Here is a 26028-nt window from a genome sequence, read left to right on the forward strand (position 1 = left end):
TTGATTCCCTCATGAGTGTGAGGCACTGTGCAGTGCTGAGGATGTACTGGTAAACTTGACAGTGTCTGTTTGCATGGGTCCCCTAAACTAAGACACTAAGGCACCAACCTCACATAATCCACCATACATGCCCCTTCTAGCCATATGTGTGAAAATTCAGTCCTGCCCTTGCAGTATTAGATGACAAAATTTTCCTTTTGTCTAACTGTACTGAACTTCATAGGGAAACCACTAATGCCTTCTATGTAAATAGGTAAATACATAAATATCCAGAATTTGAATAACAACGATAAGCCATGGGTAAATTTCAACAAGTTTAAAGAAAAATGTTCTTAACCCAGGTCTGTATCAAAACAGGTTTTCCTTTAGAAAAAAACCCAGTTCACATATTTTTACTGCCTGTGGCTATGCAGCTTCAGTAAGCTAAAAATACTTCCCTTTCTTCTAAGTTGGGAAGAGAAAATAAGACCAAGCAATCAGCAGCATGTCATTTTTCTCTCTCTCTTTTTTTTTTTTTTTTACTAGAAAACACTCAAAATAGCTGAAGCAACGAAAAGGCATCTGTTTTCTATTTGTATACACATACACTGACACAAACATCCATCCAGCTTGTATCTTCCCAGTAATATGAAATAAGCTATATTTGCATTATCAGCAAAGAGTGTCAACATTTCACTACTCACAGCTTTCTAGTATTATTTTTTTATTTTTGGTTGGGGAAAGGACTGCATGAGTGTTGAAAACTAGACACAAGTAAAAGCTTTCAAAAAATATGTATAGGGTGACTATGCTCTTAAGACCACACGGTGCTTACTTTGCAGTCATGCATCATTTATGTTTCTGAAATTTACATTAAACGAGATTCTAAAATAGAAGGATAGGAACTTTAAATCTTTCGCAGGTCTGGCTCAAGTTGTGTTCACTGTATCTGATAGAATGAAAAACTGTGTTTCTTCTCTTGGGCTTCTCAAGGCTGACTGTAAAAAACACAACACACATACACTCCCACCTCTATGACAAACTAAAAGTTACTCAGCAAGATAAACTTTTTTTTTTTTACCACACCCCCTCCCAAAACACACCAGCAGGATGGTGAACAGTAGCAGTGTGGACTTTTCCAACACTCCCAACATCGTTAAAGTCATCCTATGAAGTTAACAGAAACTAATGGGCCATTAGTTTGGGCAGCTAGGTCACGGCTAAATTTCTCCTGGGGGAAAAAAAACCCAGCAAGGTTTGAGAAATCACTGCCAAACTCTCCATTTCTTATGTTACTGACAAAGTCAACTGCACAGCGAATACACAGCAACCGAGACCATGCCCCTCCGAGATGGGTTGGCAGAAACCGAGGAAAGGCTACTGTTCGGCCCGCGCAGACTGGAGCTGGGCCACTGACAAGTGATGGGGTAAAAGGCTCAGTGGGCGCCGGCCCATCCAACGCCCCGCGGGACCCGCGGCTGGTGCCACCAATTTCAAACGTAACCGCCGGAGGAAGTGGGAGGTGGAGATGTCATCTCCCTTGACACTTCGGGGACCCGGCGGCCCAGCAGGGCTCGCCTCTGATGTCCGCGATGGTCAGAGGTGGCACCCGCTGCGCTAACGTTTCACCAAAGCCACTTTTCCAGTCCGGGCGGCAGGCGCCGGGCGAAGTTGGCCACCGGCCGCGCGCGTCCCGTTAACCGTACCTTGTAACTGGGCGGAAAGGGACTCCTGGTGCTGCTGGTACTTGAGCGCCACCGCCTCGGCTTTCCGCAGCTGCGTTTGCAGCTCGTAGTAGAGCATCGCGCCGTAGAGAAAGCCGAACACCACGGTCAGCAGCAGCAGCGTCTGGAAAATCCGCTTTTGCTTTCGGGAGCACATCCCGTTTCCCATAGTCCCGCCTGGACCCCGCGCCGCGGCCGCCCCCGCCGCCACCGTCCCTTCCTCCCCTCCGCCGGAGCGAGCGCCTCAGCAGCGGCCGCCGCAAGAGGTGGCCGGACGCAGCATGAGGAGGAGACGCGAGACACAAAAGCGGGGCCCGAGGGGAAGTGGCGCCCGCTCAGCCCCCGCGCGCCGCGGGGCGCGCAGCCATCGACGCCGCCTGGGCAGCGGCCGGCAAACTTTTGAGAGGCTGGCTCTCCGCGAGTGCCCGGGCCCGGGAGGGGGCCCTCCGCATACTTCCGAGCGGGCTGTGCCCGCGCCGGTCCCCAGACGCCGTCTGCCTCTTTTCCTCCTCCCCACTTTTTGGCTCGGCTGCCCCCGGCGGCGCTCGGAGTCCCGCCCCGGCCGCTCCCCGCCCCCTCGCGGCGGCTCCCACTGCGCGACTTTGTTGCCACCAAAAGGAGGGGGTGCGCGCCCAACAAAGAGACCCGACTCGAGGCGGCGCCTCCGCGCGCGGCCGGCCGGGGTAGTGGATGGGCGGGGACCGGCTGGCCCGGCCGGGTGTGGGGGACGGCGGGCCGGTGTCACTGACGGGGCTGCCGAACCTCGGCCGCCGCCGCCTCCCACCCAACTTACGTGTCACCCACGGCCCCGCTATTCTGGCCAACGGGATTCCGGGAGGAAGTCCCACTCGGGCTCCCCGCTCATTGGGCCCGTCAGAGCCGCCGCTCCCTCCCTTCGGGGAGGCAGTGCGGGGCTCGATTGGACGCCCGCTTTGTCCGTCCGACCCCGGGGCCGCGCCTTCCCTCCCACCGCGAGGGCCCGCGAGGGGCTCCGTGGGCAGCGCGGCCGCCTGGCGCCGGGGTGCGCCCACGTGGAGCGCGGGTGGGTGGGGAGAGCCCGCCGAGCCTGGAGCGGGGAGGTTGGGGTGCGCGGGCGACGTGTCCCGGCTTGCGGCTGGGCGAGGTATGGTGCGCACGTGTGTGAGAGTGCAAGTGAATGTGTGTGATCCAGCCCTCGGAATGCACGTGGGGAGAAAGTACCGTGTATGTAAGTGGGAGAGAATGGGTGGAAGCCGCTGCTTAGACTCTACCGAATACCCTTTCTTTCTTTCCCCAGCCAAAGGGCAGGTGCAGCAGATACACGGGATGGCTATACGGTCCCCATAATTTGCGTAGCCGCACGGGAGAGGTCTTGCCAGTGGACTCTTGCCCCATCCGCGTGCTAGCATGAATGCCTGTGTACGGATGGCAGGACACGAGTCGGGAGACTGAAGCACGCTAACACGATAGACTTACTGCTCAACTGTCCATGTGGGTTGGGGAAATCAGCTTGCCTTTGGCAGACGGGAAATGAATGATCTCATACTCTTCCCCGGGCTCCAAACAGAGTAATTTGAAAACAAATCTCAGAGGCTGAAATAAATATGCATACATTTTGTCATATGTATTTGCTTGATTGGTTGCAAAAGTACATACTTTTGCTAAATTACATTTTGAAGGCTAACAAAGGTTCCCTATGCAAAACAAAGTAAAACGTAATAATCACAAACCTCTTCAAAGAAAATCAAATTCAAAGAAAACAGTGCTTTTGTTCTTTTTATGTACTTGAGGAGGGGGAATACAGGTTAGGCATGAATGATAATTTTGTTTCTGCTCTTGACCTAACTTCTAAGAAAGTAAATTATTTCTTAAATGCCTCAGAAGTGTCATGGAATTTATTTCATGCTGCATAGTTTTTATGATACTCTAACCAGACTTTAGTTATCACTACCAGTAATAGACGAGTGCTCAAAATGAGGGTAGATCTGCGTAGCCACATTAAACATAAAGATGGTCGGTCCCTGGTGCAGAACTTTTTTAGGTAGACTCTGAAATGCTAAAACCATAAAATAACCCTCATTACAAATGCTAGCCTAATGAAACCTAAGTTTGCCAGGCATCTACTTTTCCCTAATAAATAATGTTATAACAGTAATTATATTGTTCAAATGCTTTCATTTACAATTAACACTATCTCACTTATCATACCCAGATTAAGTATCAGCCTCACAGTTTGGTAAAGAAACCAAAGTTTATTGAAGGGACTGTGATAGCTCTAGGACCCACAACATGCAGAAATGTAGGAGTTCAGCAGAAGGGGATCTAGGTTAGAATCCTGCTGTTCTCCTGTAGAAGCCAAATTCTCATTCTTTTTTAACAAATAATATTAACAAACTGTGTCTGGTCCGTTAAAATGAGAACCTGGTTTAAAAAGAAAATTATTTAAGGAAGTTTTAGAATTTTGTTCTGTCGTACAGATACTACATAGTCTTAATTGTTACTCAATCTACCACTGTTTAAATTTCCCTCTTTCAGATTTATTCTTAAAAATTGAGACTGGGTAATTCCTGCCACCTTGTTAAAATTCCTTATGAAAAGTCCTTACCATTATCAGAGTATGATTTGCTAAATAAACTCTTCCTCCAGAAGTACTACCAAAACTATTCTGGAGGAAATGAAGTTTTATAGCAATAATCCTGGCCCATACTAGGAGACAAAATTATCTTAACTGAAAAGAAAGGGAAGGAGGAAGGGAAAGAGACAGAGAAAGGAAGGAAGAAATTGTACAGAGGATTGGGAAATTATTACTCACACATTACACAGTATGCAGTATTTAGTTGTATTTCAGAATCTTTGGAACATTCTTATGCTTCTGGAATACATGATTACTCATTTGAAACCCCTGATTCCTTTGCATCTGATTTCAGACTCCAAAGGTATTCTTTGCCTAAAGCTGCTGGCTGACTGTACAGAATATAATAAATGTAGGCCATAAAACACAACTCAATATTTTAGTCATAAAATTTGTAAGAGGACAAAAATTATTACCTGGACTTACCCATTATTTCAAATTCAGGAAGGGTATGTAGAGGTATATAAAATCACTAATGGCAGTGTCTTTATAAAATTACTTTTCCAAGGTGAAGTATGCTGCTAGTTTCTTAAAAATATCAGTATAAAGCCTTTGAGAGGCCAACATGGGGAAGCTATCCAGGGTCTATAAATTGAATTTACATAACATTGCCTTTGGGTAGAACTTGTAACAGATGAGCTATTTCTAATGGTCTTGTGAGGTCCGTTGCTAGTTCTATTTTATTTTTATTTATCATTTTTAAAATGGTATTATATAATTACATTTCTATATGCTATATTTTTAACAATATATAAAATTTTAGAAGTTATATATCCTGAGATATTTCATCAGTTTAATATTTTATTTCTAAGGGAGGAAGAAATTAACTTCAAGATTCAAGGCCTTACATTTGAGAAGGACTAAGGTAATATTTGGAAATCTTAGCATTCTTTCTAGTTTTACTAAATTTGTCATTTCAATAAAATTTGTTCATTTTCAAAATAGGGAAAAGCAAGAATATATAGTTGAGGGATACAGCAGGTGTATAATTTGTAAAAATAGATGACCCATCCTAGACTAAGTAGTTTCCATTGTCTGTGAAATTTTTGAATTAAATCTCTTTACTACAAATTGAATTCAACAGTTTGCAAGAGACATCTACCTAAGAAAAGGTGATGAATATTAAACAATTGTTTTTAAAAAAATTTGTAACTGTGTGGTGATGGATGCTAATTATGGTGATCATTTTGCAATAAATATTTAAATTGAATCATTATGTCATACACCTGAAACTAATGTGTTACATGTCAACTATATAGCAATTAAAAAATAAAATTGTAAATGGTGTTTCAGTACTTCTCAGTTATTTAATAAAGCACAGCTTCAGCCTTTTCATGTAAATTTTGCAGAAATCAACTATCATTTTTCCTCTGTAGAAAACTATACTTACCATCTCTGCCTTTTTGCCACTTCACCCATTTGCTATCACCTAATTAACACATGGCTTCCTGCTTGCCACTTACATGTACTGTTTTGAGAAGTAAAGAAAGCTACAGTTAAGGTATTCTGTTTTTTTGAGGACTCTGTAAGAGGTATTTTGAAACTCATTTTCCACAAAATTTTGCTAATGACCTGGTGGTAATTGTTAGCAGATTAAAAAAGTATGAAAATTTTTTCATAATTAAAAAATGAAAAATATTTAGGAGGCCCTAAATCTGTAGATGTGTAGCTAGACTAAAGAAATAAGAACTATTATTTCAAATGTCTTTAACATCTTTCTAAAGCAGGACAGTCTAGCATACCATAAACTCTTCCAGATTCTAAGGTGGCATAAGAAATATTTTGAATTTGTTGCTTAATGTTTATTATAGCTAACATATCACTTTTAGGAAAGAGTTAGTTTCATAGAATATTAGAATATATGGGAAAGGACCGTATGTGAGACTCAGGTGAGGCGGACTTCCCAAATCTTCCATTGGCTCATTCAGGCAGCTTTTCACCAGCTCACTGTCTTCAGAGACTTCAGACAAATAGACTGTGGGAAGATCAGTAGCCAATGAAATATGACATTTTTAATGTTCCCCCCCAAAATGTGTAGTTTGTTGATTGCTTTGTATAAAAGACATGCTTGTTTTATCCATGACCATTTTATAGAATCGGTATTAGAATTTTAGTATTATATGATAGATACATGTAGTAATTTCTTAATTGTCATGGGACATGGCTCTTCGTACTTACGACGTATCCAATGCTAAGTCCTTGGTCAGAAATTTAACATTCAATTTCAGAACTATTCCTAAGGGAATCATAATCTGCTCCATAAATGTTTTTTATGCTCTAGTTTCAGGAATATTTTGAGTCAAAACAAAGGGACTATCAATGGTTTTACTTAGAGATAAAATAGACCAAACTTTCAAAAAAAAGAAAAAGATCCTAAGAGTCAAGTTACCTCAGCATTAAGTTCTACTCATGTTAAAACTGAGAAGTAAAAACACATGTCTTCCCTCGCTCTGCTCCTTCTCATTCTGTTCTCTAGTGCAGCTCTTTAAATCTTGGCATCCAACATCCTAGGAATCTTTTGATTCCCAGGATCCTTGTCTAGGACTATGCCCTTCACTCCCTATCACCCACCCACATACACACACTGTCTTTCCCTTCTTGAAGACAAAGGACAAAATCTAATATAATTTTCCTCAAAACATCTATTACTGTCCTACAAGTAATCAGTTATTCCAAGGAAAGCAAATTAGATCCATTAATTAACAGGAAGATATTAACAAATGAATTATTAGCTTATTATTGTTCTCAAGAATTTTGTGAGAAAATAGGGTAAGCCAAAGGACTGAACCCTAATGGCATAATCCTAGATAGGCTGGTAAGTAGATGAGTCATAATAAAGGACAGAGAGTTTCACTTTTTGCTTCTTTGATCCTGATTCTCTTGCCCAATTGTAAAGGGCTTCAGGAATATTCAAAAGGTGACTCAAGATGCCTACTGGGAGGATACAAATCCCGTTTAAGTTACAAACTATCTATGATGTCAACAGTAAGTCAGGAACAGTTAGGACCTTAATTCTCTCTCTGTAAAATGCAAGGGATGATCCTATCTGTGCTGCCTCATTTCAGAGAGAATGAACCCACAGGATTCAAGAAAGAAGATAAACTTTAGATTTCATTTAGATAAAATTGAATTTGTAGTGATACTTGTCATTGTCGACCTAAATTTATTTATACTTTTCTGGAAAACTAACAGTTGATTAAAAAAAAAATCAGCTACCCAGTTTAAAATGATAATTTTCCAATCATATTTATTAATTGAACTTCTTTAATAGTTGAGAATGGATGAATTATGGCCTTAAACCAAGGGACTTTTGTAATCCACTTATTCAAGCTAGATTTCTAATTCCTTGGTTATAATTTACGGACTAAGGTTTTCATTATGCTTTCTATGTCAACAATTTTCTCAAGTAGTTATTGTGTGCAAGGCATAATGCAGGGAGCGAAATGGAAGGTGGAGGAAATAATGATGAATGAACCATGGACCCTTCCAGTGAAGAGGTTGTGGATTTGGTACTTGTTGATTTAAAGGCCAAATCAAAACTCTGGCTGGAAATTAAATTACTCAAGGAGAGAACAAAGCAAGAGAAAAAGAGGCCTCATGATGTAACCATGATTTCCTGTTAGACCAGGCAATGGGATCGGTTAATCAGCAGAGGCAGTTCAAGCTGGGAAAAAGAAAAGTGATGCAAAGACCCCTCAAAACAAAGAAACATCACTTTGCTTCCATTCTCTTTTGGTGCAGGGCAAAGCCTTTGTTTTGTGTGCAGATCTGTTGGTGGGAACTCTGCTGAGCCGCTGAAGCCAAAGAACATCGTTCAGATTCCAGTCTCTGCTTCACTGAGTGGGGCAAGATCTTCAGGATATTTGTATGGTAAGGTCATTCAATGCAAATATGTCTAGTTGGAAGGAGCTTTTCTTGGTTTTTTCACCTAAGTTGACCACAATTTTTCTTTCATATACCAGCCATTATGGAGCTTTTCCAAATCACTTATCTCGATTTTCATAGAAACAACTCTTATTTTTTTCACTCTCCTATTTCATTAGTTTACATAACAGTTGATTAAATTACATAATTAAAATAGCAAGTGCAATTGCATAAGCGGCTTTTATAACAACCCACTGGTTTCTGTGAGGCATTCAGTTCGGTAGGCAGACACAGGCCAAGCGGAGATTAGTTTAAGTGCCAGGAGTCCTCAGCCCTGAAGTGCACAGGGAAGGGACTCACTGACAGAGGAGAGAGCCTCCCATCATCCAGTGAGTTGGTTCAGCCGAGTTAAGGGATTCTACCATACACAGAAATGACTAGTGAGGTAAAAGGAGGAACTGGTGATCAAGAAAAGGTGTGTAAGAGGAGTAACAGGGAAACTGAAAGTATTAAGAAGAGAACTTGGAGCTTTGTTGATAGAACTCAAAGGAAGTTGAGATAAAGCCTGCAAGGAGGCCTGGAAGGATCTGACTGGGGTGGAGTGGAAGATTACAGTGCGCTAGGGAATAAATGGGCGACGGACAAGTAAAGGAAGAGGAGTAGTAGGGTTAACTCTGCTTTTGATAATTTGCCTGCAAAAGAAGATAGATTGAATGGAGCTTGAAAAGGCGATGAGGTTGAGGGAAAGTTTGCTGTGGGGGCTTTTATTTTTGGATTAGCACACACAAGAATTTCTTCAAGGAGCTCGTGGAGAGGGATAGGTTAAAGATTTGAAGGGCCACATTAAATACACTGGAATGTCTGGAATGTTACTTCTTAAGGCAGTGTTCTATTATAGTTCATTTTCCATTTTAGAGGCTCAATAAATTATGGAATGAATGGTCTTAAGAGTCACTAAGAAGAAGAAAATTGAAAAGACTACCTGGCTAACTGAAAAAGAAATTTGTTTGAGAGGCCTAAGGTTGTGTGTACTTGTATTAATTCACTCTGATTAAATGTGCACACTCTCCAAAATGAGCATGATTGTATGATAATATCCCAAATAGAGAATCTGTAAAATGGTATGTATTTATTTAAGAAGAAAAACAGACTCTGCTTTGAGTAACAGTAATTGGCCCATTTAAAACCTTTTATGTGGGTGCCTGGGTGGCTCAGTGGGCTAAAGCCTTTGCCTTCGGCTCAGGTCATGATTCCAGGGTCCTGGGATCGAGCCCCACATCAGGCTCTCTATTCTGCAGGGAGCCTGCTTCCTCCTCTCTCTCTGCCTGCCTCTCTGCCTACTTGTGCTCTCTCTCTGTCAAATAAATAAATAAAAATATTTAAAAATAAATAAATAAAACCTTCTATGTATATAAAAGACTTTGTGTATAACTGTTAGATATGTTTACTAAGCAGTTTATGACTTTTACAAATGTTTCATAACATTAAATGCAAAAAGGAGAATGTGAAATTGCACAAATGATATTATTGCAATCATGTTAAAATGCTTAAAGAAAAATAATTTGTTGTATACTGCTACTTTTAAGTAATTAGATAAAGAGGGGGAAAATGTGGATATTTTCAATAACTCATGAAAATCTATTCTCTTCAGAATAATGATGCTTTCTACTCATATGTTGGTTTTAACATTGTTGAACATATCCCTGATCCTAAGATCTGTTTTTCTATAAAGAGTGAGTTGGTATCACACATGGAACAGGAGGGTAGACTACCTAGCTTGGGGCAGCCATTTCACACACATCTTCCCACTCTCTCTCTTCTACTAACAGCAGTGAATTAAGTGAACTGTTTCACTGAGTGACTTTGGGACAGGGAAAACTAAAGCAACCCCATGAAAAACTGTTTATCCTCCTTTTCTTGCTTCTATTCTTGCTAGGACCTTCAGCCTTACATTACATCTACCTTATAAAAAAAAAAGTGTGAGACATCTAGGTGGCTCAGCCAGTTAAGCATCTGCCTTCAGCTCAGGTCATGATCCCAGAGACCTGGGATCCAGTCCCACATTTGGCTCCTTGCTCAGAGGGGAGCCTGCTTCTCCCTCTGCCTGCAGCTCCCCTTGCTGGCACGCGCATGCTCTCCCTCTCTCTGACAAATAAATAGAATCTTTAATATAATGAAAAAAAAAAAAAAAAAAAAACCAAACAGATGGTGTATGTCCTCTTCGTAAAAGTCAAGGATTTAATGATTTTCCTTTCCTTTCTATTCTTTTTTCTTTCTTTATTTCTTCTTCTTCGTCGTCTTCATCTTCATCTTCTTTGTCTTCTTCTTCTTCTTCTTCTTCTTCTTCTTCTTTTTTTTTTTTTTTTTTGTTTTTGCAGTCTTCCAGCACATCTAAGGAGTGACTAGGTTGGGTCATCATGAATGTTTCCTGAGATCTCAGACTCATCAAGTCGCTTGGCTGCAGGGCATAAGTGACTTATGGAGAGCATCTAGACCCTCATCTTAGTTTCTAGATGCCTGAGAAGACACTGTGCATTGGAACACAACCATCAATAAAAATCCCAGTCCCCAAGCAAAGACAAAATTCACTCTTCTTTCCTTTCTGAGGTTCTCAGATGCTCTGTCTCTACACTCACTCTATATGTTAAATAAATTCTGCTCTCACTTCCTCTCAGCTCCCGTCTGATTTCTGTCCTGCGTGTGAGAAGCCAAGGACCCTCTTGACTGGTCTTGTGGTACCTCTCTGGGTCCTCGGACCCAGCCAGCCTGCATCAACTTCAGATGTGACCCACTCAATATCTGCCTTTACCAACAAGGTCTCTAGCACTCTATCTAGTACCTAATAAACACTGAACACAATTTAATTGAGTGAGTGAATAAACAACACTCAATGAAATCTATTTTTGTTCCCTAACAAAGACCAAAATAAATAATGGGAATTTACAAGATAGCGAGATAGAAAAGAAAGAAAAAAATCTGGGGAAAAAGGTAGAATGAAATTTATCTGATTTTAAATGTAGTGAAATTTCTAAGTAGGGAAGCCTTAGGAAAAACAAATGAAAAGAAATAAATACATTGGATTACTTGAAATTCAAAATCGTCATAGTTCAAACAATTCTAAAAAGTTTAAAAGCAGATGCATAGAGAATATTTGCATAGATTAAATAGACTGCATGAATTACATAGATCTAACAACTTTATATAATTGTATGTATATTGTTAAAACAAAGATAATAAAAAGTTGCAAAGTTCATAAACAGATAATAGTTCATAAAGTGTTCATAAATGGATAGTTCATAAGTAGATGAACAGCCAGCAAATATGTGAGAAGTATTCAATCTCAGTAATCAAAGAAATGAAACCAATACTAATAATCTCATAACAAGTGACAATAGCAATGTTTTTTAAAAATTTTACATTAAGATTGGCTTTAAAAATATTTTTTAAAGATTTAATTTATTTGTCAGAGAGATAGAGCACACAAGCATCGGGAGTGGCAGGCAGAGAGAGAAGCAGGCTTCCTGCTGAGCAAGGAACCCGTCACGGCACTGGATCTCAGGACTCTGGGATCATGACCTGAGCCAAGGCAGACACCCAAATGACTGAGCCACCCAGGCTCCCCTAGATAGGACTGGACTTGAGCTGAATTTTCAGACTGCCTGCTGGTGTCCAAGAATTGCTTGGTGTCGTGGGTGGGAAGAACACAGTCCCATGATGGAATTGGGTCCAGAATCTCTAAAAGAAATAGTAAGCAGACATTAAAGCTAGTTGTTTAGCTTGGAATCCTCAGAAAGAGACCCTGAAGAAAGCTTTCACGTGGATGAAGGTTATTAGGAAGAATTCTCATGAAAAATCAGGATAGCAGGAAAGATGGCAAATGAGCAATCCCAAAGGAACTTTTTTGCGCACTCAGAAGAGCTCTGGAAAAAGTGTAGATCATACTCAGAGTTGTTCCCCTAAGGAGCAAGAGAGCTGCTATATTCATATTACTGCTCCATATAGTCATTAATTCAGGGCTTGGTTGAAGGGTGTAAAGTCCCAGAAATTTCTCTGTCCTCTGTGCAACAGCCAAGTGGCCACAGCAGCCAGAGGCCCAGGTACTAGCTACCATGGCAGTGAGGCACACCAGAAGTCCAGGGGAAGGAAAATGGCAAGTTTCCCAGCCTATATGCGTGGGGCAGTAACAAAAGTGATATTTGTAACTAAAGTGGTATTTGTACCATGGTATTTGTACCATGATATGATGAATGCTAAATGAAAAAACAAAAACAGGGTACAAAATACTATATAAGGGGTCCAGATTTACACCAGAGCCTGAGGTAACTAAAAAACTGAACAAAAATATATGACACAATGGCTTAGCCATAAGGCATCCAGAAAGAGTGCTTCCAGAGAGAGAGGAAACAAAAGAGGCATGACTGCTCTAACTACTGTCTGGCCAGAAAGCTGCCACACAGAGAAGGAAGAGCCCAGGCAAGTGCAGCCATGTCCCCAACAGGAGACAACCCCGGGAGACTGAAGAGACATTCTGTGTTAGGAAAAGTTGGTTAAGGGTACACGAGAACAATTTTTGCAATTTTTCTGTTAGTCTAAAATTACTTCAAAATTTTAAAAAAGTGTTAAAAATCCCAAAAAGGGAAAATATAGACCATGAGAATGTTAATAAAAATAAAGATGGAGTGGCTATGTTAATAATAGAGAAAGGAGATTTTATTTTACTTTCTAATTTTTTAGAGAAAGTTTCAGAGAGAAAAAAATATTATCAAGAAGAAAGATGATAATTTCATAATGAAAAGGGGTTCATTTATCAAGAAGACCTAAAAATCCAAAATGACTATGTGCCTATAGTAGACCTTCTAAAAACATGAAGCAAAAACTAATGGAACAAGGAGAAATAGACGAATCTACAACTACAGTTGGAGCCTTCAATACTTTTCTCCTGGTGGCCAGAAAATCTGTAAACATATGAAAGACCTGAGCAACATTATGAACCAACAAGACCTAATTGACATATAGAGAACATTCCACTCAACAACAGAATCACGTTCTTTTTAAGTGCTTGTGGACCATTTACCAAAGTGGACCATATTCTGAGATATAAATGAGCCTCAGTACATTTTAAAGCACACCACATACGTACCATTTCTCTTTGTTGGTGGAGAGCTGTTTTACATGCTAACCTTACGACTTGGTGGGTCAGATAATATCCAGTTCATGACGGGTAGCTTCTGCTTGTTCCTACTAACAGATATGGAGAAAAATCATTTGCAAATCAACAGCTGCATATCTGATATCAGAGGATGTGTTAATTTGCTCAAAGCAGTTTGAACCCTTAGCTGGTGGGCACCTGGGTGGCTCAGTGGGTTAAGCCGCTGCCTTCGGCTCAGGTCATGATCTCGGGGTCCGGGATCTAGTCCCGCATCGGGCTCTCTGCTCGGCGGAGAGCCTACTTCCTCCTCTCTCTCTCTCTCTGCCTGCCTCTCTGCCTACTTGTGATTTCTCTCTGTCAAATAAATAAATAAATAAATGAACCCTTAGCTGGTATAACAGCTGCAGTTAGTCACCACCTGGTTAAAGGCTACAAAATCAACCATTATGCTCTAGTATCCATCTGTCTTCAGCATAGACCCAATAGGTGAGTTGAATGGAAATGTCATGGGGTTGTCATACCTGTATCCTTGATATTGGCACAATCTCTGTAGTCCCTTCATGAATGCAATATTGCTTTGGTTTACTATTTTCCTAGTTAGAGGCAGTTTCAGAGGCTCCCACTTGGCCTTTCCCACCGTAATAATCCTTACACCACAGGTCAAGGAGCCAGTGTGGGGAGTCTGCCTGCTGGTAATTATAGCTATTCCAATTATGCATCCCAGAACTAGAAAAACAGCCACCAGATGGGTTTAAGGACCCACGGACCCACTATAAGAGGGAACTGAGGTAAAGCCCCCAGAGTACATGACCTCCCTAAACCTCTCCTCCAACTGGTGAATCACAGTAATATTTCAGGTCTTCTAGAATTAGTGTGTCAGTTCAGAGCCAGTGTCTCATAGTCTCTAAAAGTTTTCATTATTTTCTCAATGCACAGTTTCCCTGGTAAAAGCCTGGAGGTCCCTTGGGTGAAGGCTTGGAGAAAGATTATAAATTTTTGGTGGTGTACAGGGACTCTGTCTCAAGGGGGCTCAGTGTCTTCTCTACTCAAGGGGTCTAGGTCTAAAAACTGATCAAGTGCAGGAATTGGTTGAGAAGCCATGACTCATTTTTATGATTCAGATTAGACTTTTGCTACTTGATCTAAAACTTTTCTGTTGTGCTAGATCAAGTGAGAATTTAGCAGACTTCCTATCTATCCCATTTTTTGTAACACCATGGTGAACCATCCAATGCCATAGTTTTGTGCAACTCAGACTATTCTGATTACCGCTTGACTGCTATCCATTATGGTAACCATGCCCATTGCCTTTGAAGGTTGAGTGCTACCACTTGGCTCTTGCTAACCCAGGATCCAATTACTCCCACTGCATTTAGGTTTCCTGATTCAGTGACTGTAGTCCCCACTGTAAAGAGTAGCCTACAAAGAAGAGTGATTACAGAAGAGCTCTTTAAGGATGCTAGGGCACTATTCACAATTTTTTTTCTGAGTTGTGGTGAAAGGTGTCTTCTGGACTCTGGTATATCACCTGGACTCTCAGAGTAGGTAAGTCTTAACTGAAAAATCCACTAATTTGACAAATTCGCATTCCAAACTTCATAAGAGTTTGAATCCCTTCCTCTACGTTTAAGCAAGGTAGGTCAAGTGTTTCTAGTTTCCTCATGGTAGGCCATTTTGGTCCTTGTTTTACCCAATCAACTAAAACTGTTAAACCCTTCCCAACTCCCTGAGCTACAATTTTAAATCCAGGATCTCTGCTTAGTAAGCCCATATTGATAATATCAGCCAGATCCAACTCTGCTTCTTCCATCATTATCCCACACCCTCATTATTCATTCCCATACATATTTTCCATATTTTAGTCTATATAAATTAGAAAATTCACATAATTCTGAGTGTAGCACACCTCCTCATAGGTCATGCTTTGTATCTCATCCTTGGGACCTTCTGGAATTTGAGTCTAATTACATGTCTAGAAGTAAAGAGGAGCAGTAGATGTGGGTCCTAAGGAAAATCAGCTTTGTCTTGCAGAGCATTACAGTTTCCTTGGGCAATGCACAATTAATTCCCTCCAAAGGGAAGTAGGGGGAATTGGAGAAGCCAATACTACTGGGAGTAAGGAGTCCACTTCCACTGGGAAAGAAGACTGGCCAGAATTTAGAGGCTCAATGTCCCCAGCCCCATCAGGCTCTTCTTAGAGGTCCTCATTCCAATTGGCCAGATTCTATTCTTTCCCAATCGATGCCCTCATTTGAACAGTGGACACCCTGTGGAGCTGGGAGTGCAACTAGTGCTGTAATTCAGCCAACTGCAGGATGAAATTGTGTTTGATTTTCAAGAATCTCAGCCCTGAGGCTGCAGGAGATAAGGGTCACCTTTAGGGCATACACAGAAGTGTTTAGGTCATTTATGTGACACTTGAACTGAAAATTCAGTTCCCTGAACTCATCCTTTCTTTCATCACTTTGTCCAGCAACATGATCAACCAACCAGCCTCATTAGATTCATTAGATTTCCAAAATGTCTGAAAGTATCGCAACTCTAGGCACCAAGTTCCTTACTTCTTTTAAGTGGTTGATTAGAATATCTAATGAAGATATTTTGCATATCTCTGATTCCAGATCTTGTTGGGGACTATCAGTGCTCTCTTCACTATTGGAAATAGGGTCATTACCATCTACCAATCTAATGAGATTAGAGAGCCAATTTCTGAAACCTCAGAACTAATTCAGAAAACTCATCCTTAAAATTGTGGTCCTCTAGATCCACTCTTGGTACCAAAATCTGAACTGGTCAGGGTTCTCCAGAGAAAGAAAACCAAAAGTGTGTGTGTGTGTGTGTGTGTGTGTGTGTGTGTATTCACACACTTTTCTATAGGAAAGAGTTGTACCACAAAGAATTGTCTCATGTGCTTAGGGAGACTGAGAAGTTCAAGATCTGTGGTCAGCAAGCTGGAGACCCAGAAGAGCTGAGGGCAATTTTCCAATTGAAGTTCAAAGGCCTGTGAACCAGGAGAGCAGCTGATATATGTCTCAACCCGACTTTGAGTCCAAAGGTAGAAGACTGATGTTTCAAGTTAAAGACCTTAAGGCAAAAAGTAAGACCTCTTTCTTATTCAGCCTTTTATTCTATTCAGGCCTTTCATGGATTAGATAAGGGGAGTAGGAGGGCAATATGTTTTATTACGTCTACCAATTTATATGTTATTTTCATCCAGAAGCACCCTCATAGACACGACCAGAAATGATCAATCAAATATCTGTGGACCCTGTGGCCCAATCATGTTGGCACCTAAAATTAACAATCACGTGGAGGTTGGAGAAGAAAAGAATCAAGGATAGCTGTTTTCTATCATAGTTCCTTGCATAAATGGTGGTTCCATACATTTGGAAGAGAATAGGGAAAGAAGAATGGAACTGAGGTACTAGTAAGAAGTTCAGTGCTGGGCATGTTTTGTGGAGCGTGTATGGAACATCCAATTGTAAATACATGACTTTAGATCTGGATTAGAGATATAGAATTGACAGCTCTCTGTATATGCTTTAGAAGGAGTGAATGAAATTCCCCAGATAAAGTGGGTATAATGAGAAAGAGTAGTGTGTGAAGGATGGAACCTTGGAGGATTACTAACATGAAGGGATAGGAGAAAGTCAAGGGTGTAGAGGCAACATAGTTGAGACAGAATGGGACCAGGAACCCATTTCAAGAATGAAGGAAAGGAAAACTATTATCTACTATAGAGAGGTCAAAGATGGTAAATACTGAAAACTGTCCAACAGAAATAACAAATAGGAGGTTTGTGTTATCTTTAGAGAGCAAAGTTGCAGAGGTGGGATGGACCGAGAAGTGACCGAGTGCGAAAGAGACAGAGACATGAAATGTACCCTTGCTCTGCCTGCAGCATGGACTGATGGACAGCAAGGAGATGACCCAGGATGGTTAAAGAATGTTTTTCTAAAATGCTAAAAGCAAATTCAATGATGGGAAGAGGAAAGATAGGGAACAAGGTCCCTGAAGAAGAATGGGATCCAGAAAAATAATGGGATCCGAAACACTTGAACAGTCTGATTTTGACATGTTGGTGCCACTGCCCATTCATTCTTTTCTGGTCCAAATAAACAGAGTTGTCACTAAAATTCTACATTGCACTCTATTGTAGGTTATGAATCACAATTTCTATATTTTAGATGTGATTTTTTTATATAAGCTTAGGACATTGTTTAATTTTATGATTTCAAGAAGTATCTATATCCATATGGAATAATATATCTGAAATTACTTTAAAAACCTATACAACTGCCAGCAGTAAAGTCACTGGGAGTGATCTGAAAGAAATGTAATTTTTATCCTTCATTCTCTACTTAAATAATAATAATAGGTTCCAGGGCACATATTTCTTTCATAAAAGATTTATAAAATCCCTCTTTCTTGCCTTTCCTTCTTTTTCTTTAAAAACCAAACCAAACCAAACCAAACCAAACCAAAACACCTCCCAAATATCTCCTTTGGTTTCTATCTCATGGTCCACTTTCTTTGCACTACATGAATGACCTTTTAATTGTTCACTATTTGCTAATTTCTGCTCCTTGTATATATCCCCAACCTGTAGCCTAAATTTAATTCACCTAAAATACTATTCCATCCAGAATCCTTCAGTGGCTTCCCCAATCCCTCCTCTGCATTAATAATAGAACAAAGTCCATATTTCTTAGTCTGGAATTTGAGGCAATCCATAATCTAGTCCCCACTTTTCCTTCTCTTCAAGTTCTACTTAACACCTACCTGTGTTCCACCAATGTCGAACTGATATATTCTTTTGTTTCTTGAAAGTCATCCAGATTGGCCAAGTTAAAAAAAAAAAAAATTCAATGGAGAAATTTAAAGATCTAATTGACTTTATTAATTGATTCTTTTATCAGAAGGCATTCCACCTAGCAAGTAGAGGAGCTGAGGGGAATTGTACAAAATGGAAGGTTTTTATAGGAAAGAGGGTGGGACAATAAGTTATTAGCAAAAGAAAAGAAGGGAAGTGTTCTAGACAAGGTCACCTTCCCTTACAGGGAAGGCCAGGGGGATTTATTAGGTGCATTACCTCATCTTCCTTTGGGGGATAGAGAGGGCCCATGTAACAGAATTACCTCATTGGTGCTGACCACAAAATTCTAAATTGACTGGCTTAAAATTCTACTCCTGGAGATGTTGAAATTGCAGTTAAGTCCTCATTCGCTGTTCTGGGGTCAAATAACTCAATCTTGGGCTTGTGGGTTTATTTTTAATAACCATACACGGTTATAAGTGTAGTGCACTGCACAACCGCAAGAGACTGCAATGTGATTGGTGCCCACTAGTGCTGTGCAGCTCACAACCTGCATAAATGGAAATGTTGACCCCTATTTCACAGTAGAAATATTATTCCAAAGACTGAACTCCAATTTTATTATGACCTGTAGCTGGATTTCCCTCTAAACTCTTCTTCGAACCTGCATATAGTGGAAATTAGAACTAGGTCAAATTCAAACTCAGACTCCCACTATACAAAGTCTGCTTTAAATTAACTTCACTATAACCATTTCACCTCATTCTAGACACAAATTTTCCATCTGAGTTGTTGTCTACAATTATGACTCCCCAAATAGAATGCCTACCTCTGGACCATTTAATTTTCTTTCCTTCCACCCTAATTTCTTCCTACCCTCTTCCAACAATTCAAAAACAATCCATCTTTCACTGAACAAAACAGTTTTCCCAACCTCTATAAAACCTTCAAAGAGCATTCTATTCAACAATCACCCTGTCTTTCCAGAATTGCTATTATTATTATTACCATTAAGATTTTATTTATTTGAGAGATTGAGAGAGTGGGTGCTTGAGTTGGGGGAGGGGTAGAAGGAGAGAATCTTCAAGCCAACTCCACACTCAGTGAAGAGCCCCATGAGGGGCTCAATCTCACAACCCCAGAATCACGACCTGAGCCAAAACCAAAGTTGGAAATTAACAGACTGAGCCACCCAGGTGCCCCTCTGAGTTATTATTAAAATTATCATCTGTGCTGCAATTTTTAAAAAAGATTTTATTTATTTATTTGAGTGAGAGAGAGAGAACACAGAGGGAGAGAGTGAGGGAGAAGCAGATTCCCTTCTGAGCAGAGAGCTGCATGCTGGGCTTGATCCTCGGTCCTTGAGATCAGGACCTGAGCCGAAAGTAGATGTTTAACCAACTGAGCCACCCAGGTGCCACCGGTGCTGCAATTTTTAACATTTGGCTAATACCATGTCTTATATTCATTTATTTGTCATGCATCAAATTTTTTTAGCCACCAACTAGACTACATTTCTTCAGTAGTTGAGTTTGGCTTTTATATCATATGTGTCTATTGAGCACAATACACAGTTGTATAATATATGCTTGCTGATTTGATATTTCCACTAAAATTTAAAAATGGTAAGGCTAACCTTTACATTACTCTGTAAGACTCTTAGCAAGTTGATTTGTAATTTTTTAATGTAATTTTATAGTTTTTTACTGTCCAGCATGCTTTCTTATCATTTGTCTTTGAGTTCCATTAAAAACTATGCTTTCATTCTATATCTGGTGTAACTTTATGAAACCCAGGAAGAGCCAATAGTTCTCTTCCCTGGGGTGTGTGACCTGAGGTTGTATGTGCCTTTCTTGAAAACCATGTGGAAAATATCTCCTTGAAAAATGAAGACAAAGAGATATAGAAAAAAGCAGAGAGTTGAGGAGAGATAACAGTAATGACATTCTTTGAGCCCCTCAATCCTTTTATACATGAAGTCAGCTGCATCCCTTGGATTGGCCATTTATATGAGTCAATACATTCCTCTTTTAGAAACTAAGCCTGTGGGCATTAGGTTTCTGTTATTTTGCCACTGAAAGTGACCTGCTGCATACACAGGGAATATCACTTGATCATCTTGCATTTTGTATATGTAAAACACCATGTTAGGTATTGTGAGTGATAGTCCTAGGAGAAATTAACTCCCATTCTGCTTTTAAGGTACTTTACAATGTAGTAAGAGAGATAAGATGGATCCAGATAACAATGCAACACCGTATGTGACGGATGCCACATGGGAAGTACAAAGGACTACAGAAGTGCAGATAAAGGACCAATCTCTTAGTTGGAGGGATCACAGAGGCTTCACAGAGAAGATGACATTAGAAATGGTACAAGATCAGTGCAAGGTTTTCTTAGGGAATGAAGAAATGTCTAATAATGTGAGAGTATAGGTTTGTATAAGGAGGATTAGAAACTAAACTGGAAAGACAAATTGGGGTTAAAGAGTCAAAGAGTCAAAAATGCTAAGACAATGAATATGGGCTTCATTAGGAAAAAGGGAGAGCCAAAATCCTGGATGGTATTTTGAACAGGATCAAAGTGTTGTAAAATATACCTAGTATCCAAAAAAGAAAAGTGAAGTCCGTCTGCAATGCAGAAAGTTGACAAAGGAGGGTTTGATGGTATGAACTGTAACCTTTGTAAATCTCTTTTTGTTCATAATGTTTTCTTAAATATCATTATCAACATCTGGCAATAAAACATCCTTCTAGCAAACTATATCCAAGTAAGTGAATGGGTTCAGTTAGTATCTCTCTTCTAGATATTTTAATTAGTTATGGTATCTGTTGTCTTCAAAGATTAACTCTTTGTTCAAATTATACAACAGTCATCACTACGACTGAGTTCGAATTCTTTTTTAAGACTTTAAAGCAGGATGTTTAGAAGCTTCTATTATCCACTTAATTCAAGTGTGGTGATGATTATATCTACTTGAAATAGGCGTAGGCTTGAAGGTATCATTCTTTGGGTTGTATTGCTCAAGGTATTTTTGGAGAATGGATAATCTTACTCCTTTGTCATTTATCAAGATACACAAAGCTTGCTTTGCATTGCACACGTATGCTTGGAGAGGAGCTCAGAAAAGTTCTCTTTCACCAAGTTGTGGACAGAAAATGACATACTGTGCAGCACAAGCCAAGTTAAGTAGCAAACTTCCCACAGAATCACGAGAGAGCCCCATCTGTAATTCTGGGTGTAGCTACAGTCGTGTGCCAAGTCTTTGCTCCTGAGGAGTTGGATAGAACTCTTTCCCAGAATGTCTGAGAACATATTATGTCGGGACCCCAGCTGAAGGTCCTGAGGCCAAGTATCTGACAACCAACAGCCTTTGACTCAGGAGTCCTCTCTACCTAGTAGCTGCTGGGCTTGCCACAATTCACTCAGGAGAGGCGGAGAGGCAGGGCAGCTCTTCGGTGAGGAAAAGTCCTGATCCACAAACCAGGATACACTCTAATAATCCTGAGATTGGTAACGAATTAAATTATATTTTGTTTGCCCTACTGGTGGAGTCATGAAAACTTGTTATTCACTTTAGAAGGATTTCCACATAAAATGTGTCAAAATAAAAAATTTTATGCGGAAAGAATAATTGAGACCTGAGGAAAAAATAGCTTCTTGGTGAGTGACCAGATACAAACCACCAGATAGGCAATTCTGTACTGAATTTACATTGCAAACAGAAAATCTTAACCAGTTTCACATTTGATCATCTCCAGGGAGCCATCATATTTGATTATAGTTTAGTAAACGACATACCCTATAGTACTGATTCTAATCTTCTGTGTGACTGACCAGAGACAGGCTAGTTCACCCCAGGGGAAACTGGAGCTGTGAAAAAAGCTGTAGAAGGTGTGACACTTTAGAGATGGGAGTGGAGTTGAGGGTGGGGTGCTGGTCAGGAGTGGGAGGGGCCTGAGAGAGAAGGCCGTTTCCTTGGGTGGCCCTTACAGAGAATAGTGGCTTTATTGTTATGAGCATGCCTAAAGGGCTTTTTCCTTTTGTTTACTTCTTTTCATTCCTATGGACTCCTCTGAGAGTATTAATAATTACTCTTTGCTTAAGCACTCCAGGTAAAAGCTGATACTCCCCATAGCCGGGAACGATGCCATCACTACCACAAGATGAAACAGGCACGCAAGATTGAGAAGTGCTGGGGTGAAGCAACATTCAGCTGTATTTTCTTTGCTCTTCAGATAATAATGACTCTGGGGAAGGAGGAGAAAACTCCAGAACTACTTTGTTCTCTTCAAAGCGCCAGCCTCAGGAGAACAAGAGGACAAGGCTCTTCGCAGACCAGGAAGCAACAGCACACGCTGTCCCTGTGTCTTTAATTTATTATATTAATGATATGAAGGTCAAAAATTCCTTCCTTTAAAAAAATTTAAAAAGATGGGTAGTGGATAGAAAAAACCTTAATTGTGGCCTTAAAATCAAAAATTTATTTTATCTACATTTTCTTTCTTTCTTTTTGTAAGATTTTATTTATTTGAGAGAGAGAGAATGAACAGAGAGCGCGGCAGTGGGAGAGAGAGTGCAGTCTCCCCGCTGAACAGAGAGCCTAATTCTGTACTGGTTTCCAGGACCCTGGGATCATGATTGAGCTAAAGGCAGATGCTTAACCACCTGAGCCACCCAGGCGCCCCTCATCTACATTTTTCATTTACATTTCCCCTTGAAGAATGTGGAATTTTAATGTACGGGGGGGAGGAAAAACTGAGTGAAAAGGCTCTTCATCATGCAATCAAAGAAATAAAATGAGCATGTCTTTGTAGTTGTTGATGTACACAGATGAGTGAAGGATTGCTGGGATTTGCTGTTAGCTGACATGCTGGTTGCCAGTGAAAAAGCAAACATGACCCCTGGGGATGTCCATAAGAGCCCTGTGGAGTAGAAGGAAGGGACCTTGGTTCACAAGGGGAGAGAAGGAAAGGGAGTGGGGGAGGTTCCCTGGGGGCTCAGTCTTCCCAGCTCAGTTTCCTCTCTAAGCTTACCCACCATTAGGCTCCTGTCCTAACCTTGGGCTCTTCAGGCTTTGGCTTGCCCATCCCCAACGGAGTCAGCACACTCCCTGACCTTGAATAAGCAGTTTTGCCTCTCCTGTCCTTGGTTAAATACCTATTGTTAGGAACTGAATGTGTGTGCCCGTGCCCCCACCCCATGGTTGTATTTAGAGATAAGGCTGATGAGGAGGTTAAATGATGTCTTAGGAGTGGGGACCTGAATCGGTAGCATTGGTGCCCTTAGTAGAGGAAGATACACGAGAGACCTCCCTTTCTGCCATGTGAGGACACGGGAGATGGCCATCTACAAATCAGTGTGGGCCCTCATCAGGAATGAATCTGCCAGCACCTTGCTCTCGGACATCCCAGCTTCTAGGACTAAGATACATTTGCTGTTTAAGCCACTCCATTTATGGTAGTTTGTTATAGCGTCCCCAAATGATGGAGACGACTGCAAAATATGAGAAAAATGTGGTAATCTTCTCTGCCCTTTTCATCACTAACATTTTATATTTGAAATCGTAGGTTTGAAATAAGTGATCAGACATCATATTTACATCTCTTCTTAGCTGAATGATGTGTGTGTGTGTGTGTGTGTCCCTAGATCCTTCTAAATCCTGTTGTGATTCCTCATGATTCCAAATGTCCATATTCTCCTCCATACCTCTCCATCTCTAAGTAGAATGGATTGGCTCTCAAATTGTCTCTTATTTATTTATTTATTTTTAAACATTTTATTTATTTATTTGAGAGAGCAAGCGAGCCAGTTAGCACAAGCAGGGGGAGCAGCAGGCAGAGGGGGAGGCGGGCTCCCTAGAGCAAGGAGCCAGATGTGGGGATTGATCCCAGCATCTGGGATCATGTCATGAGCCAAAGGTAGATGCTTAACCTACTGAGCCACCCAGGCGCTCCTAAAATAGTCTCTTATTATTCAATCATATCTTTCCCATATTCAAAACACATTAGCCCACTTTAATTTCAGCTGGACTAGTTAACCCTATGAGAGCTGCCTTGAAGGTATTCAAGAAAAGAATCTAGAGATGAGGATATGGCCCCAGAAAAGCTTCAGAAATATAGATGACCTTAGAACAACTCAAGATTATAATTGACATGACTTAGGTAAATATAATTATAACTCAAATATTATTCATGCCACTATCTTTTCCCCATAATTTTTTGATGCTCATTAAACATATGAACCTTGTTTGCCAGAATTGCCTCAGAGTGCATGAAATAAATCTCCTTTTGCTGATTAGGTAGTTTATTTTAAATTACTGCTGGCAAGCTTTGGAGCTATGATTACTTTTCTTTGAATCTTGAATGGACTTAAGAAATACAACTTAAGAGTTTTTTAAATGAAATTTATGCCATGAGAATGTTAGTTGTGGTATTAAAACCTTAATATGTGATATTAAAACTTAATATACTTAAAAATAACAGTATTTTTAAAAGTAGCCCCAAATCCTTTTTTATATCTTTTAGGAGATTTTATTTATTTATTTGACACCGAGAGAGAGAGAGAGAGCACGCACATGGGTGTGCACAAGCCCGGGTGAGGGGCAGAGGGAGAAGCAGGCTTCCTGCTAAGCATGAGCCCTAGGCAGGGCTGGATTCCAGGACCCATGGGATGGTGACCTGAGTGGAAGACAGACATTTAACTGACTGAGCCACTCAGGCGCCCCCAAACCTGTTTTTGGCTTTTTTTTTTTTTTTTTAAGTGAGCAAGGAAATGTGTGGTTTTTTTATATTTATTTATAAAAACACATATTATCATTATTTCTGTATTTATTCCTATGATTTTTTTTTGTTTGTTTGTTTGTTTGTTTTGTTTCGTTCTGTTTTAGCTTTTGAGAAGAAAAAATGAGAGTGTAAGCTATTGACCCATGAAACTGGGAAGGCTGGCTTGGGCCAGGAGAATGAGCTGCTCATTGCACATATCCAGAGCTTCATCTCTAACCCTTTCTGTACTCCAGTATAGTCCTTTTACAGAATAAACCTTTGTGTGGGGAATTTCAATATAGAGTGGTTTAACATATAGTGCATGATTGGTTTCTGAAAGAAGAGGGTTCTATTATGTCACTTTGTAAAGTTTTCCTAGGAAAGTGCTTACCCTTGCATGGAAAACTCTTGGCTGCTTACATTATGAGACTGGAAAAGTCAAGCCTTCTGAATGCCAAGGAAGGGGTCTTTCAAATGGCTGGGTGGTTCCAGAGGAATTAGTTGATGACCTCTGAGGTTTACAGAGGAGGATTTTTTGTATCTTATCATGCAGATACCAGTGGCTTGAACTTTCAAATATTCAGCTGCGTGATTTCAGAGATATTTGAGACAACTTATTCTCTTGTTCTATTACTCATTTTGCTGGTGTAACACCAATAGTTACTTTACCTTTCTGTTATTGATATATTGATATTTCCTTTAAAAAAAAAAGATTGTATTTATTTATTTGAGAGAGAGCAGGAGGAAAAGCAGAGGGAGAGGGACAGGGAGACTCTCTGTGCTGAGTGTGGAGCCCGATGTGGGGCTGGATCCCCGGACCTGAGATCATAACCTGCGGTGAAATCAGTTGGTCACTTAACTGACTGAGCCACCAAGGGGCCCTGATATATTGATATTTCTTAAATGAACCAGTTGATAAGTCAACACAAATATCCATTTTACCTCCTTTGGAGAAAAAAAGGAATAATTATCAACCATCTCACTTAATTATAATACATGATAGGTAAGTTTTGGCTAAACTCCGAGAGAAGCTTGACAGAGTCTGCTTTTGAATAAGTGATCAATAAATGCTTAAATGTCTTAGAGCTCCATATTCCCTCTTAGGATCCTCCAACAGTTTC

General features: G+C 40.4%; 2 protein-coding genes across 5 annotated transcripts in view; one reads left to right on the forward strand and one right to left on the reverse strand.

The window, feature by feature from the left end:
• GOLIM4 (golgi integral membrane protein 4) overlaps positions 1–2215 on the reverse strand; it is a 90902-nt gene extending 88687 nt beyond the window's left edge. For 3 of the 4 annotated variants that reach the window (XM_004756521.3, XM_004756519.3, XM_004756520.3), the window contains exon 1: positions 1686–2214. In XM_004756521.3, coding sequence (XP_004756578.3) covers positions 1686–1872 — 187 coding nt within the window. In that variant the 5' untranslated portion in view covers positions 1873–2214. Of the gene's footprint in view, positions 1–1685 lie in introns of all 4 variants that reach the window. The other variant, XM_013058298.2, reaches the window with a different exon arrangement.
• Positions 1572–10846, forward strand: LOC101682597 (translation initiation factor IF-2-like). Its single transcript, XM_045088125.1, has 4 exons — positions 1572–1649; positions 1793–2826; positions 8081–8184; positions 10557–10846. Exons 1-4 carry the CDS (start codon positions 1572–1574, stop codon positions 10571–10573), a joined length of 1233 nt encoding a protein of 410 aa, XP_044944060.1. The 3' UTR covers positions 10574–10846.
• Positions 10847–26028: the final 15182 nt, after the last annotated feature.

Source organism: Mustela putorius, unplaced genomic scaffold, assembly GCF_011764305.1.
Source record: "Mustela putorius furo isolate JIRA1106 unplaced genomic scaffold, ASM1176430v1.1 tig00003834_pilon_pilon_pilon, whole genome shotgun sequence".
In the NCBI taxonomy this organism is placed as follows: domain Eukaryota; kingdom Metazoa; phylum Chordata; class Mammalia; order Carnivora; family Mustelidae; genus Mustela; species Mustela putorius.

Bases quoted from the DNA above. Each gene is read 5' to 3' on its own strand.
- LOC101682597 (XM_045088125.1), top strand. From the start codon at position 1,572: ATGGTCAGAGGTGGCACCCGCTGCGCTAACGTTTCACCAAAGCCACTT. The intron at 1,650-1,792 runs GTTGGCCACCGG...ATCGCGCCGTAG, and splicing joins GGCGGCAGGCGCCGGGCGAA to AGAAAGCCGAACACCACGGT. The intron at 2,827-8,080 runs GTATGGTGCGCA...TTTTGTGTGCAG, and splicing joins CCGGCTTGCGGCTGGGCGAG to ATCTGTTGGTGGGAACTCTG.